Source organism: Phocoena phocoena, chromosome 10, assembly GCF_963924675.1.
Source record: "Phocoena phocoena chromosome 10, mPhoPho1.1, whole genome shotgun sequence".
NCBI classification, from domain to species: domain Eukaryota; kingdom Metazoa; phylum Chordata; class Mammalia; order Artiodactyla; family Phocoenidae; genus Phocoena; species Phocoena phocoena.
Genome location: NC_089228.1, coordinates 63,739,312 through 63,753,421, shown reverse-complemented (window position 1 = coordinate 63,753,421; position 14,110 = coordinate 63,739,312). Strand labels below are relative to the sequence as shown.

Below are 14,110 nucleotides of genomic sequence, written 5' to 3'. Positions count from 1 at the left end.
TCCTCAGACACTGAACACCAACGTTATATATCAAATCACCACATTGTCCACCTCAGATTTACACAGTGGTATATGTCAATTAGATCTCAATAAAGCTGGAAAAAATATTAAAAGACAAAACACCACAGTGTAGCCAGACTGTGGAATACTGAGCAGCTAGAGAATGATCTGTTTCTCTGCGTTGTGACCCACGATGCCCAGGGCAAAGAGCAAGTGTGGATAGTGCCTGGTGCTCTCATTTTTGTTTTTGTTTTTAAGAAGTCTTGCCTATAGAGAACACCAAAATATTAAGTGGTTCCCCTAGAGGAGGGCTGGAAACTTGAGGTTACAGGGGGCTTTCACTTTAGATATTTTGGGATTGTTTACACTTTAGATATTTGGGGATTGTTTACATTTTTTCACTGATTATGTTCTCTCTGTGTATCTCTTTAAACATTTTTGAAAACGTTGCTTAAAACTAACAATTCTACTAGGAGGTAACAAACAGATGAAATATTCAGTTGTAAGAAGCATTCAGCCATAGGTCTAGTTAGTATTACATTAATCAGTAGGCCATGTTTAGGTGCTAAATAAATTTGATAAAGCAACTGCTATCGTAGCCAGAGATGGGGAAGGTCACTTCAGTGGGCTGGTCGCCGATGTATCTGGAAACGAGAAGCTCACGGTTTGGTTGTTCATTTGCTTTATTCCTTGTACTGTTGATGTAAGTAGTAACCACGGGCTTTTTATTTCTGTGGTCCTAAATGTAGCACAGAGGTGTGTACAAATGGGGCTGCGGCTTCTTGTGTTGATCCTGTAGTGAACAGAAGGTACCAGAATAAACCAAAAATGTATTACTAACTCCCCTGGAAAGCAGATTTTTTAAAAAAATCTGTTTTCTGGCTTGTATCTGGGATGCTCACCCAAGAGAAACAGAGGAGTGTGTGTCTTTCTCCCCAAGGCCGCAGTGAGTCAGCGACAGGGTCGGCCCAGCCCGCAGAGTCTCTGTTTGCAGACTGGGCAGGGAGCAGGGCTTTTTTCCTCTGTGACACTGGGAACACCTCTGTCCATAAGACACGTGTGAACGAGCTCATGTGTGGTGTGTGCTTGGCCGGCAGCAGCCGAATCCAAGCTGGCACGTTGATTCTTTGCGGGAAAACCAGTGTTCTAGACCACGCATCTGTCTTACCTGGCCTGGTGGCATGTGATTTTAAGACCTGTTGTTGTGGAGTCTAGTAATTTATTGTAGCTTTTATGACATGATTTGCATCCTTAGCAGCTGTTATTTATTATTGATGCTCTGTTTAGCCTTTTGTTTATACCTTTGCTTTAGCATTTATCTGGGAAGCCAGTTATTAGTCTGAGAAGGCACGACGACCGTGTTTTTAGTATCTGTGTGTCATGCCGGCTTTCAAATCTTGATTTATTTTTTCTTTACCCTCTCGAAGGTAGAGACGCTGACTATAGATTTCTTTCCCAAGACGTTGAAACTTGAAACATTCTGGAGGATATTAGCTTAATTCCTTTTTAAAAAAGAAATAGGGACAAACTTTCAAAAGAAATTACCCTTTGGTTCAATAAAATGAAAAAGGGTTTGATGTCTTTTAAGCACCCCCCCAGTGTATTAGGATATTCTTTTTAAAAAGTCCTGTCACAGTGTCTGGCAGATGCCTGCCTTGTGTCTTTAACTTCCTTGCATTTGAGTATGTGTGTGACAGCCTTTGGGCAGAGGGAGAGATCATTTGTATGCTTATACAAATAAGCACAGAGATTTCACTTTCTAGCCCCCTCAAAGAACCAATACCTCAGAATCAGGGGAAGTGGGGCTGTGAGTTGCTGTGCCCTCAGAGCCCTCCAGGCATCCTCCTGGTATGTGCATGTCACTGCACCGGGTGGATTCTGGGATTTAAAAACACATATTTCCCACCCAATTTGGCCGTCATTGGTGAAATAGTGGCGTGTACAACACACGGAGTCTTTTCAGGGGTCCTTTCACATAGGCAATTCTCCTCACTCCCACGTGGGCACAGTTCCCTGTATTTAACCAATACTGCACCCACTGAGTGTGTATGGGATGGGTCAGCCTTAACTGGACTAACTTTTAGGAAAAGAAAATATTTTCTCACCTCCATAACTAGGACATGGGGAGGCTTTTGTGAAATGTATTCATTATTCTTATAGAAAGTTTGTTAATACGCTGTCTGCATTCTTTGATCATTTCTAACTTCATCTGTTAAATTAACTTAGTTGGTCTGTGCTTACGTTTTACTTGGATTCGTTTTATAATATTGGAGTATAACTGCTTTTTCTAGTTTATTTCTAGTTTATTTCCCGTAAGTCTGTCAATTCAAAATACGTCTGACAAGTCTGCATTGGTCTGTCGGTGAGACATTTAGGCATCTCTCCCATATATGTTAAATGGAGATAGAGGTACCGTTTCATAGAAGAAAGAACCCCAGGAATACACGCTGTCACATAATTTCTTATAGAATTAATGGGCCAGAGATTTCTTTTAAGAAAATGTGCCTCCTATTGTAGGTAACAGACTGTGATTAGCTTATTTTTAGCTAACGTATGAAGTCATTTCTAAGATGGAGCTATCCTTTAATCTACGGAGCCGTCCTTAGAGTGAAAATACTTGATCAAATATAACCTTAAGTTCTTTAAACCTTAAATTCCTGGTATCTGCAGAGGTTCGGGTGTTTTCAGAGTGAATTAAACTTGTGTAAAGCCTTGGTTTTTACCAGAGCAGCATGTCACCCTTGGCAGTGTTCCATTTGGGACTGGATAGTTGTTTGTTGCGCGGCTGTCCTATGCGTTGTAGGGTATTCAGCAACATCCGGGCCTTGACCCACTAGATGTCAGTAGCACCCCCAAAAATGTCTATAGACATTGCCAGGTGTCCCCGGGGGCAAAATTGCCCCTAGTTGAGATCCTCTGCTCCATGTAATCGTCGCCAAGTACCGAGTGCATATGATTTCTGGTGACGGTCATCACTAAATAGATTTAACTGGTCAAATACTTGTACAAACATAGATAGAAAACTAATCTTTAGGTATCACATTACAGTTTTTAAAGTGCTTTATCTCCTTCGAAACTGAAGCAATCTGAGGTGGAAATTAATTATCACGTAGGTGTCTGAGAAGTGGGAGCTTTCAGAGACTTAAAAGTCTAAAATGGAATACCTAAAATAATCTCCCCAGAGAGAGCAAGTGGAGTCCATAAAGAAACACTTTTAATCTTTATTTTACCTGCAGTTTAAACTTTGCAGCGCCCAAGGCCTCATCTTCCTCATGTCCCGATTTGCCAGGTGCTACCGGGGGCAGGTAACGCCATGGTCTTATTCCAGCCCTGCGGGTGAGGCTGTCCCCATTGACTTAGGAAGAACTGGGCTTCTGGGTTCTTCCACAATTAACACTGGCTTCCCCACTCCCCCGCCCCACCCCGGCCTTTAAATGGAAACTTCCCAAGAGTAAACAGCGCGCGCTGTAATTTCCTCATTTTTTGCCCCATGGCCTGGAGGTGCTAATGAGAGAGGTGATGACAGAAGAGGGAAGCACAGTCACCCACTGAAGTGTCCACTGGCAAAGGGTAAATAGAGTGTCTTATTATAAACATAATACCTTTTCACATATTGAACCCAATCCCAGGAAGCGGTTTTTATTTTTTTTTCCTGTTTTGTTTTGGACAAGACTTGACTTAATCACAGATTGTAAGCTCCCCATGTCTCCTTTTGTTTTCATCGAGGCTGTCGCACCTGCCTTTATCCCTGACCGCTTTACAGCTGAAGGCGCTGTGGTTATCAGACAACCAGTCCCAGCCCCTGCTCACGTTCCAGACGGACACTGACCACACCACCGGGGAGAAGATTCTCACCTGTGTCTTACTTCCTCAGCTGCCTTCTGAACCTGCTTGCCAAGGTAAATGGAAGGACCAGGTTCCTTGGCCCCGAGAATTAGCAGCAGCTAATGCCTGTCCTTAAGGCCTCTCACTCGCACACGGGACTGCGTTGTGTCTTATCTGCCTGCAGAGCCAGCCCAGGTGTGAGGTCATTGCGGGTCTTTTCTGGGAAGCTTCCCCTGTATCTCTGCAGAAAAAACGTGCTGCTCATACCCGTGTATCACATTTGATATTCTTTAAACAGCCTTCTGGTTTTGAGTTCTAGCTCAGGCTGAAAATGCAAATACAGACTCCTAAAAGAGGTAAGAGTCCCTTAAAATCCAAACAGACGGTTTGGAGGATTAGTATTGAACATCTCCAGCAAACTCTTTTTAAAACAGGGAGTTGTTTTGAGTGACTGTACCTTTGTTTTGTAAATTGTGTGTGGTTTAAAAAAGCATTCAGGGCTTCCCTGGGAGCGCAGTGGTTGAGAATCTGCCTGCTAATGCAGGGGACACCGGTTCGAGCCCTGGTCTGGGAGGATCCCACATGCCACGGAGCAACTAGGCCCGTGAGCCACAATTACTGAGCCTGCGCGTCTGGAGCCTGTGCTCCGCAACAAGAGAGGCCGCGACAATGAGAGGCCCGCGCACCGCGATGAAGAGTGGCCCCCCGCTTGCCGCAACCAGAGAAAGCCCTCGCACAGAAACGAAGACCCAACTCAGCAAAAATAAATAAATTAATTAATAAACTCCTACCCCCAACATCTTCTAAAAAAAAAAAAGTGATTACTTTAAAAAAAAAAAAGCATTCACACTCATATCACATGACTGTCATAAATCCTTTTCTGGGAGCTGGTTTCGATAGAAAAAAGGGAGAAGGGTCTGGGCGAGCGGAGCCACCTTGTCTATCCCAGCCTCGTTAGAGGAGCACTTAAGACCCCAAGAGAACAATGCGGTAGGTTGCGCTGCCAAGCAAAGTACTAGATCCAACATGTGTGGCCAAATCACGGTCAAGAGGAAGTTTCTGAAGTGAGTGTGTAAAAAAGAAGCATGAAAAAGAACTCTATGAATCATGATGACATTCTGGAATGAAATAGTAAATATTGATTTAGCAGATATCTTATGATCTTAAATAGAATTACGCATCCTTGAAAAGAAAGGGCAACCTTGCCAGTCACGGGAACCCTGCTGACGTGGTCTTTGTCCAACAGAGAACCTGCCTCGCTGTGGTGCCCTGGAGAGCTTGGTGAACGATGTGTCCGATGAGGCCTGGAATGAGCGTGCAGTGAACAGAGTCAGCGCAATCCGATTTCTGGAAGATGAAAAGGACGAGGACGATAATGAAACGGTATGCGATTCGAGCTTCTTGGCTTCCACAGACATTCAAAATTTAAAAGGCTTCCGAGATTGAAAGTGACACCTGATAAAGATCTCTCTTATTTTCAAATAGTCTTTTCTCTGTTCTGCCTTCGGCATCTAAGAATTGTTTTTAGAAGGCAAAACTGGGAGTTTCTAAGGTTCTGATTCACCAAATGAGACTTTTTTTGTTTGTTTGTTTGAATAGTTTGTGGGTGCTTCTTTTTCTTTATTTGTGATAGTTACCCCTCCTGCCCCCACTGCTTTCTTAAAATTGGTTGGGAATTTTTTCTTCTCTTTTGTTCCCAGTGAACTGAGTCTCTCCCTGCCCTCCACACCCATTTGTAGCCGTACCGTGGGGATTCATCCATGTTTCACCACGTGGCTTAGCTTGCCTGCTGTCCTCCTGGACTTCTTGCTTATCTTCACATAACCGGGAGCCTTCACCTTCATGCAGAGAGCTTGTGATCTGAAGTAGGATTCCCTTATGGGTTTTCATTCAGAAATCAGGAATAGGTTTGAAAGGACCACTCAGCCCTACTTGCCTCCATCCTCCATATGTGTCTCAGCCATCCAGTTGAGTCAGGGACAACTCTCGGAGTCTTCCTGCAATTTGGCTTTGGCTTCTTAAACTCCTTGCACTAATTGAGATTTTCATAAGCAGAACTCAGAGGGAGTACTTGCAGCCCCCAAGACAAACGGCAGTTTTTAAATTACTGCCTGGAGTCTTTGTTATTCCAGCTGTCCCCAAGTGGGCTTTCATTCACTTACAGTGGCAGAGGGCAAAGTAGGAATTAGGCATGACAAAATGACTCCAATGTAAATGACTTTATCTCATGACTTCTTAGAGCATGATTATTTCACCAGTTACGCGTTGCCTTAGTGCTGCTCCTCCTTTGTTAACCTATCGTAGCTCCTCCTGAAACTCCCGGACTGGCCATTTATAAGATGTAAATGCTGTTTTAGGAGCAGAAGAGCACATAACATGTTAAATAATATAATTTTAAAAACATTGCCCATACCCTGTCACTTCACTTCCCACCCTGTGGTCTTTATTAGAAAAATGTGAACTTTCTTCAGTAGGTCATAAATAAAACACAGCGGCAAAATTAGAAAAGAAGTCCTTTCTCACTTCCCTTTTCCTTCACCTCCTGTGCCTCATGGGTTGAAGAAAGCCAGAACCGCTTCAGATAATAGTAGAACATTCTAGGGATTTTAATTTTAGAATTTTTTTGACTCCTTTCTCTTCTTCCTCCCCTCCCCCCACAATTCTATCTCACAAATCTTTTATTTTTTTCTTACTGCACGTGGAACTTTGTTCTTATCGTAACACTCATCTCGTATTTTGCAAAGTATTCTTTTATTCTGAAAGGAGCCCTTCCATCTTGACTAGGTAAGTTATACTAAGCACTTTCATCTTCCCTTAACCACGAGGGAGCAGTTGATATATGCACGTACCTCCAAAGCAAGCTTTTCGCCCACTCTGCCTCTTACTCTGGGAAGGGGAGTCCTGTGTCGGAAAGCTACCCAGGAAGCTTCGCATTTGAAGGAGTGATGGAGTAAAACCCAAACACTCACCCCGCTCCTTGCTTTTCAGAGAACACTCCTGAGACGAGCCACGCCCCACCCAGGGGAGCTCAAGAACATGAAAAAGACGGTGGAAAATTTACGGAACGACAGGAATGCTGCTAAAGGACTGGATTCCAACAAAAACGAGGTCAACCACACCATTGACCGTGTGACCACGTCGGTGTAGATGGCGCGTCCACGTCATACCTCCCGAGTCATTCTGCCGTGGAGCCAGCCTGTCCCCGCGTGGAGCCCCCAGAGGCCCTGGCCTCCACCGGACCCCGCACCGGTCCCCACCCACGCGTCGGGATGCTGCGCCCCCGGGAAGTGCCTTACTCTGATCCGGCAGCCAGTCACTGCACCCACCCGTGGTCTCCGGCCTGATTTTTTTTTTTTTTTTCCCTAAATTTCAGTTGTTTGTAATAAGTAGAATACACTACTGACAACATCTGACCTTTGGTTTTTGTCTTGTGTTGGGGTCAGGGAGAGCAGGAAGGGGAATTTTGACCCTCCTCCCTCCCATAAAGTGCTGGGACATTGTGAACCCAAGTTCTCTTGGACCTACTGATGAGAGAGAGTTTTACGTATGGGGGAAAAATTGATACTTTTTTAAACCCTTTTTGGCAGCTCAGATGGTGTACATTTAAACATTTTGTATAGGTATTTCATAACAAAAAATATGTATTTCTTTTTGTGATTTTATCTTGGAAACGGTACGTGCAGGAAAAAAAAACAACCACCAGTCCTAAAGTATTTGTTTTTATTTGTACCATCCACTTGTGCCTTACTGTAGCCTGTGTCCTGTCAAACCAGTTGTCACAATGGCATCTTTGAGCAGAGAGGAGGCTGGAAAGGTGGTACTTTGAAAGCAATGTTGGATTTTAATCAGTAATCTACCAGGTGGATTTGTTTTTAACCAAAAAGAAGAGTTACCACCAATTCGTAAATTATGCCAGTTGATTTTTGTTTTTTAAAGATGAACCAAAGGATTAGACTGCTAATATTTCATTTCTTTTACAGTCTGACTTTTTCATGAATGAGTCTCTTAGGATAAGTGTCGTGTCTGCTTGTACCTACTCAGAAGGTATGTGCCATTTGTAAAATAAAACAGCAGAAAAGCACAAAAAGAAAAAACTGGTTCAGAAATTCAGTGGGGAAATGCATTATGTACTATTAAAGAAAGTATGGTTTTTACTGAAGAAAGCTTTAAAAGTTTTATATCGAGATATAAAACCACAATAAAGCAGAATAACCTACAGCCCCGTTAGAAATGTTGCTGTCTTTATAAGTGCAATTTAATTTGTACATAGAGTTTGGATCAAAGTATAACAAAATATTGCTTCAAGTTTTAATTTTAAGTCTGCTAATTTAAGGGGTCTGGGGGTATGTTTTGGTGTGTTTCTGTTGGTTTCTTTTTTTAAAATTTTGTATGATGTGATAAAAGAGGAATGAAAAGAGGACACAGCCTGTCCCTGTGTGGTGTTTAGGAAAATCATGCTGTTGGTGTTGTCCTTTTATTCTTTCCATGAAATAAAGTCACCCTGGACATGAGCCGTTACAGCTTTTTAAAGTTGATTTCTCCTCGTATGTTCAAATGATAGAAGGCAGCCGAGTTCTTTCAGAATGCCCTCCCTTTCCTCAAATACCTGAGCCGCCGGTGGTTTTATGCTAACGTCCTGTGGGTCTGAGTACCCCTTCCTCCCACCCGAGGTGGAGCCCAGCATCGCCTTCAAGTCTGGCGCCTCACCTTGGGTTGGAAGGCTGTCTGGCCAATCAGGCTCCTTAGAAACCTGCTTTCAACCAACCAACTGCGATACCTTCTTTTACTACCAGGAGTTTCACTTTGCTTTTTCGGTGGTTTGTATGTGCGTGTACGTTTCTAAGACTGCTGACTTGAAAGCACATGGCACCTAAGTGGTTTTCGGCTGCTCAGTTTTATCTCTCATTTCCCTCATCTGTGGGCACCCCTTTCCTTTTCTCCGTTTTAAGATTCCGGCATACGCGGTTTTGTTTTGCAAAAGATGATGCCACAGGCTCATGGGCTGATAAGAGCAGCAGATCGGCTTTATTTAAGGAGAGTTTTCTTGACCCTGAAGAACAGATACAACTTCCCTGGTATTTTGTTTGTTTGTCTTCATATAAAGCCCACCCTTCACTACTCAGTTCACCATGGCTTTGGTGGAATAGAGGTGGACAGAATAGTGTGTGTGTTTGAATTTTTCTAGAAAATTCTACGTACCTAATTACTTGTTTCCTTTGGCCTGTTTCTTCTACTTCACATTCACTTGGGGTTTTTTGCTTTGTTTTGCTTTTTGTTTTCAGTCTTGGGATTAGTTTCCTCCCCCTTCCTTGAGCAGGAAAAGTCACCTTCACCTTAGTCGTTTACTCTGGGTGACACTACGATGCTCTTACCCTCCGGATGCTGGGACAGGTGTAGGCGTCATGATGGAAACAGCACCCACCAGGCAGACCCAACCCAAGAACATGCCAGCCTTTTCCAAGGAAAAGGAAACAAATAATTAGGTACATAGAAATTCCTAGAAAAATTTAAACACACACACTGTTCTGTCCACCTCTGTTCCACCAAAGCCATGGTGAACTGAATAGTAAAGGGTAGGCTTTATATGAGAACAAACAAAAACCACCATGGAAGTTCTCTCTGTTCTTCAGGGTGAAGATTTCTCCTTAAATAAAGCCAATCTGCTTCTCTGTCAGCCCATGAGCCTAAGCATCATGGTTTTTTTTTTTCATTTAAAAAAGTTCTTCCTTTATTGGTAAAAAACAGGGTGATTCTACAAAGCAATTTCAAGGGCCATCAAAGTGTTAAAGACATCAGGTGTGTCAGGCAACAGGCGTAAGCATCATATCTATAAAATAAAACCGAGTATGCCAGAATCTTAAAACGGAGAAAAGGAAAGGGGTGCTCGCAGATGAGGGAGCAAAGTTTCTTGTTGTTATAAGGAAAATTTAAACGTGAAAGGATTGCCTTGTGAGGCCAGTGCCAGAAGTTTCTGACCTTTTCCTGAGGAATCCTTCTCCACAGCCCGGTCAGCCTCCAGCCCCTCTCTGGCCCTTCCTTTAGGAAAGGGAGGAGTAGCTGTAAGGCCTGACTGTTTGTCTTGGGGGGAGTGACAGGTAAAAGCAGGGAAGACGAGTATGACCTGTTCATCCACTTGTTTGTGTAGCCCCTAGTTCCTCTTCTTTAGCAAGGAAATTACACCTAAGTGGATAAAACCTTCAAAATGTAGAGGGGATAAAATCATGAAATCATTGATGATGAAAAGAGGGGCAGGTGAGAAAACTATTGATAGAACAGTTTGCCTGGATCTTCTGTTTTCTTCTGGAAAGTTTGGAGCAATGGTCCTGACCAACCCAATCTTTCTACCTAAAAACTTCCTGGGGTAAAGAAGCACAGGTAAGTCATTTGCACCAGCCTTTGACAGCCATCCTGCCATCTCTTGTGAAATGGACCACACCCAAGAAGGCACGCATAATGGATGGGGTGGAGGCTGGGAAAATTCCTTCTTTGTCGGAAAGTTACTCGGAGCAACCAGTTCTAATCGTATAAGATGACTGACACCCCTGCTACGGGGCATGCTGGCTGGCGCCCGGCAAGGCTGCACAGACACACGCAGTCTGACCAGGGACGGCCTTGGCGCTGCTTGTTAATGGGAGGCAAGCAGGGACCTTGCAGCTGGATGAGAGTTAAAATCTCACATCAGCCTTTAGTGTTGACTTAACCCAACTTTCCAAAGAGCCAATTAAAAATACTTTAAAATATGGGTAATCAAAAACATACAAAAGTAGAATTATGTAGTGGACCCCCATATACCTGTCCCCCAGTGTCAGCAGTTACCAACACGAGACCAATGCTAAGCCATTTTACAAAATAATTGAGTAGAGTTCCCTGTGCTACATTGTAGGTCCTTGTTGTTTATTTTATATACAGTAGTATCAATCCCAACCTCCCAATTTATCCCTCCCCCCGCTTCCCCTTTGGTAACCGTAAGTTTGTTTTCTATGTCTGTGAGTGTATTTCTGCCTTGTAAATAAGTTCTTTATTATTTATTTATTTATTTATTTTGGATTCCACATACAAGCGATATCATATGATATTTGTCTTTCTCTGTCTGACTTACTTCACTTAGTATGATAATGTCCAGGTCCATCCATGTTGCCGCAAATGCTAAGCGGTTTTAAAGGAACCAAATTATGTTTTAATACATCCATAAGGAGAAGACTGTACAATGAAATAATTAAAAAACTCGGGGGGAGCAGAGAGCAAGTGCACCTTTTAAAGTAGCACTTTGGAGTTTAAAATTTTGAGAGCACAGCGCAGCCGTTGCAATCATATGGACGTGGGTTTGAATCCCCGCCCTGCCATGTGACTTTGGATAAGCGACTTAACCTCCCCGGTCCTTCATCTCTAAAGTGGGGCAGTGATACCTCTTACAGGCTCAGAGTGAGGATGAAATGGGCTGCATAGGACACGGGCTCTCAGGGAGTGTGTAGCTGCGACTATTACAGGTCTTCGCTGTTGTTGTTATTACAATGGTGTTATTAGCGGCTCTGCACTTCCTACCACGGACTCAGCAGTGCGTGATCACCAGTGTCTTGTTCCCCGGAAATGAGGACACATGCTAGTTCTCTGGTGAAGAAAACTTCATCTGAAAACTCTCTCTTCTACGATATTCTCTAGAGACCCATGAGTTATGTAATGGGTGAAGGAAGTTTTGTCTGGTCAGCTCACTTAATGGGAAGGTTAGCAATGGTCCCCTGGTAACCCCTTCATTGTAACTGGACTTTACTAAGCTAGCCGACCTTAAGGGAAATCTAGTTTCTACCAAGAAACCATTAAACGCCTAATTGAGAAAAGGGTCTCTGGGTTTCCAGGCCACATCCCCTCTCTGCCAAGTCCTCAGTGTTCTAGGCTTTGGTCTGTTGTGCCCATTTAGTATCTTAACTCTGTTTCACCTTTGATTTTCATAACTCCCTCCTTTTTCCCCTCTTGCTGTGTTCTGTCTCTTCTCTCTCCAAGGGAGACCTCTGAGGCTTTTCTGTACCAGGACGGGCAAGTAGACTTAAGACATGGAGCATCAGTGGGAAAAAAAACCTACTGGATAAAAGAAATCAATGCAGCCTGAGCTGGTGCATGTGCGGTCCACTCCCATCTTGCTGGACTGTTTTCTTTTTGAAAAGGTGACAGCTGGCGGGAAGGGGAGACCGACCAGAAGAACCTGATCTGGTTACCTTCATTCAGTAGGCTGTGGGGAAGGTTTGAGACGAGATTTTGTGTCTCACAACTGGCAGATGGACAGTGTAAACTCTGCGAGTGGGCAGTCCCTCCCTGTGACAGACCCCTGAGCTCTGACTGGGTGAGAATCTAATTGGGTTGATCCTCCAAGGGCCTTGCAAGGCATCAAGAGTTTAATTTCTAAGCAAATGATGAGCTGCCCCTTGGTATTGGTGAAATGGCAGTTATGATGGCTGCTGTTTACTGAGCACTTACTATGTGCCACACCCCAGGCTGACTGAACACAGTCTCAGTTTTCCAGAACAGCCCATGAGGTAGGTTGTGGCATTTCCCTTTTGCAAAGGAGAGAATTAGGATTCAGCTAGTTTTGATGTATTTGTGGGAGGAGGGAAGCTCCATGTCCTTCTATTCCATCATCTTAATCTCTCCCCGCAAGATTCAGATAGTTTTCACGACTTTTCCAAGATCCAACAGTAAATGACAAAGTTGAAATTTGATTCACATCTCCATTGACTAGACTCTGATCTCCATTACTCCCTTATTCTCCTTTGCCCCCCATCCCTCCCTCAGCTAAAACACTGTGAAGCCGCAACTATATTCAGAGCTGTATTTATTGTAGACGCGATGGCTCTGTTTTAATTTTTTGGGATCATTTAGGCCTGGGTTATGGACAAAGACTGGCATAGAACTCAGTGAAATTTAGCACCATCTCTGCAGACCTGGATCTTCCTCTGTGCCCAGTTTGGGTAGCAAATGCTATGCCCCCCACTCCCCTCCACCCCTCCCCCTGCCCACCCCACATCATGTCCTATGGCAAGGGCTATGAAAACGTTCATGGGATCTCTGTTCTACCATCTCAGACTGTGTGCAATCCTCGAGGAGCTTGGGAGAGAAAGTATTTGGTTAGTGGGTGACCAGAAAAGAATTGATATATATATTTTTAATATTGACTGAAGTGACAGTTGGGGAACGGGCTCTTGAGAGAGCTCTAACATGTTTCAAAAATTGGCAGTTAGCCCTGGCGTGAGCTAGTTAATCAGGAACGATCTTCATCCTCACTGCCTTTCACAGCCCCCCCTTGGAGAAAAGACAGATAGGGAAGACTTGGAGATCTAGAGTGCTGCAGCTTGATCTCGATGCAGTTTGAGGGGAAATAGGAAAGGTGACTCGTGATTTATTATTTCAGATCCTCCCTTTAAAAAGTGTTGTGAAAGATTTGACAAATAGTGATTACTCCCCTTTAGGAATTTTCGTTTAATCATAGACGCAGCAAAGCAGAAGAATAGAAACCTTGTGTGACTGAGCAGCATTTAATTTTGTTGGAAACTGCCTCGATCACCCTGGTTGTAGGAAGACACAGCCTTGGGCAGTCTTCACGTGGCAGGAAACCGGGAGCATCGGGGCCTGATGGACACCTGATACCATGTAAATAGAATCCACAGAAGCTTCTCCAGAGGGGCTTTCTAGAGCTAAGGTCTGGCTGTTTGCAGACAGGTTTGCTCCTGTCTGGACCCCAGCATCCTGTGTTAACACACCTGGCTGCGGCCTCCCATCCTTCCCTGCCGTAGGTGTGAGGGCTTGTTTGTTTAAACCTTGATGAGCACTGCTTGGAAAAACAAAACAACACACTCACTTGTCTGGGCATAGAATATTCTTCCTGAATTGTTGTCCTGCCCATTGGCCCAGAGGCACTCTGGGTGGGGCGAGTTTCGGGGTTGGTTTGGGGAGTTTCAGGAATGGGCTCTGGGCTGGGTCTGTCAGGTGGGGGTTGCTCTTGGTGTCGTCATTCTGGAACGTCTGAGGGTCAGAGAACATCCCCCTTAGATGACTGCGGGGTTGTTAGGTTCTGGCCCTGCCACTTTCTCCCTTAAGGGTGGACACAGCTGGATAAGCATTTACCCTAAGCCTAGCCCTAACCCTGCAGGATGGGAGGGAACCTTCATCTGGGTTGTATTCTCACCTGGACACCTGAAAAATCACCGGTTGGATGGGGTCCCTGCTTGATGGTGACTGCCTCCCATCAGCGGCTGCCTGTCTCCACATCTTCGTCCCTCCCCAGCTGTCACCCCGT

General features: G+C 44.2%; 1 protein-coding gene across 1 annotated transcript in view; it reads left to right on the top strand.

The window, feature by feature from the left end:
• LRRC1 (leucine rich repeat containing 1) overlaps positions 1 to 7,374 on the top strand; it is a 125,488-nt gene extending 118,114 nt beyond the window's left edge. The window contains exons 12-14 of the mRNA XM_065885599.1: positions 3,727 to 3,899; positions 5,072 to 5,208; positions 6,814 to 7,374. Of these exons, the coding sequence (XP_065741671.1) occupies positions 3,727 to 3,899; positions 5,072 to 5,208; positions 6,814 to 6,972 (469 nt within the window). The 3' untranslated portion in view covers positions 6,973 to 7,374. The remainder of the gene's footprint in view (positions 1 to 3,726; positions 3,900 to 5,071; positions 5,209 to 6,813) is intronic.
• Positions 7,375 to 14,110: the final 6,736 nt, after the last annotated feature.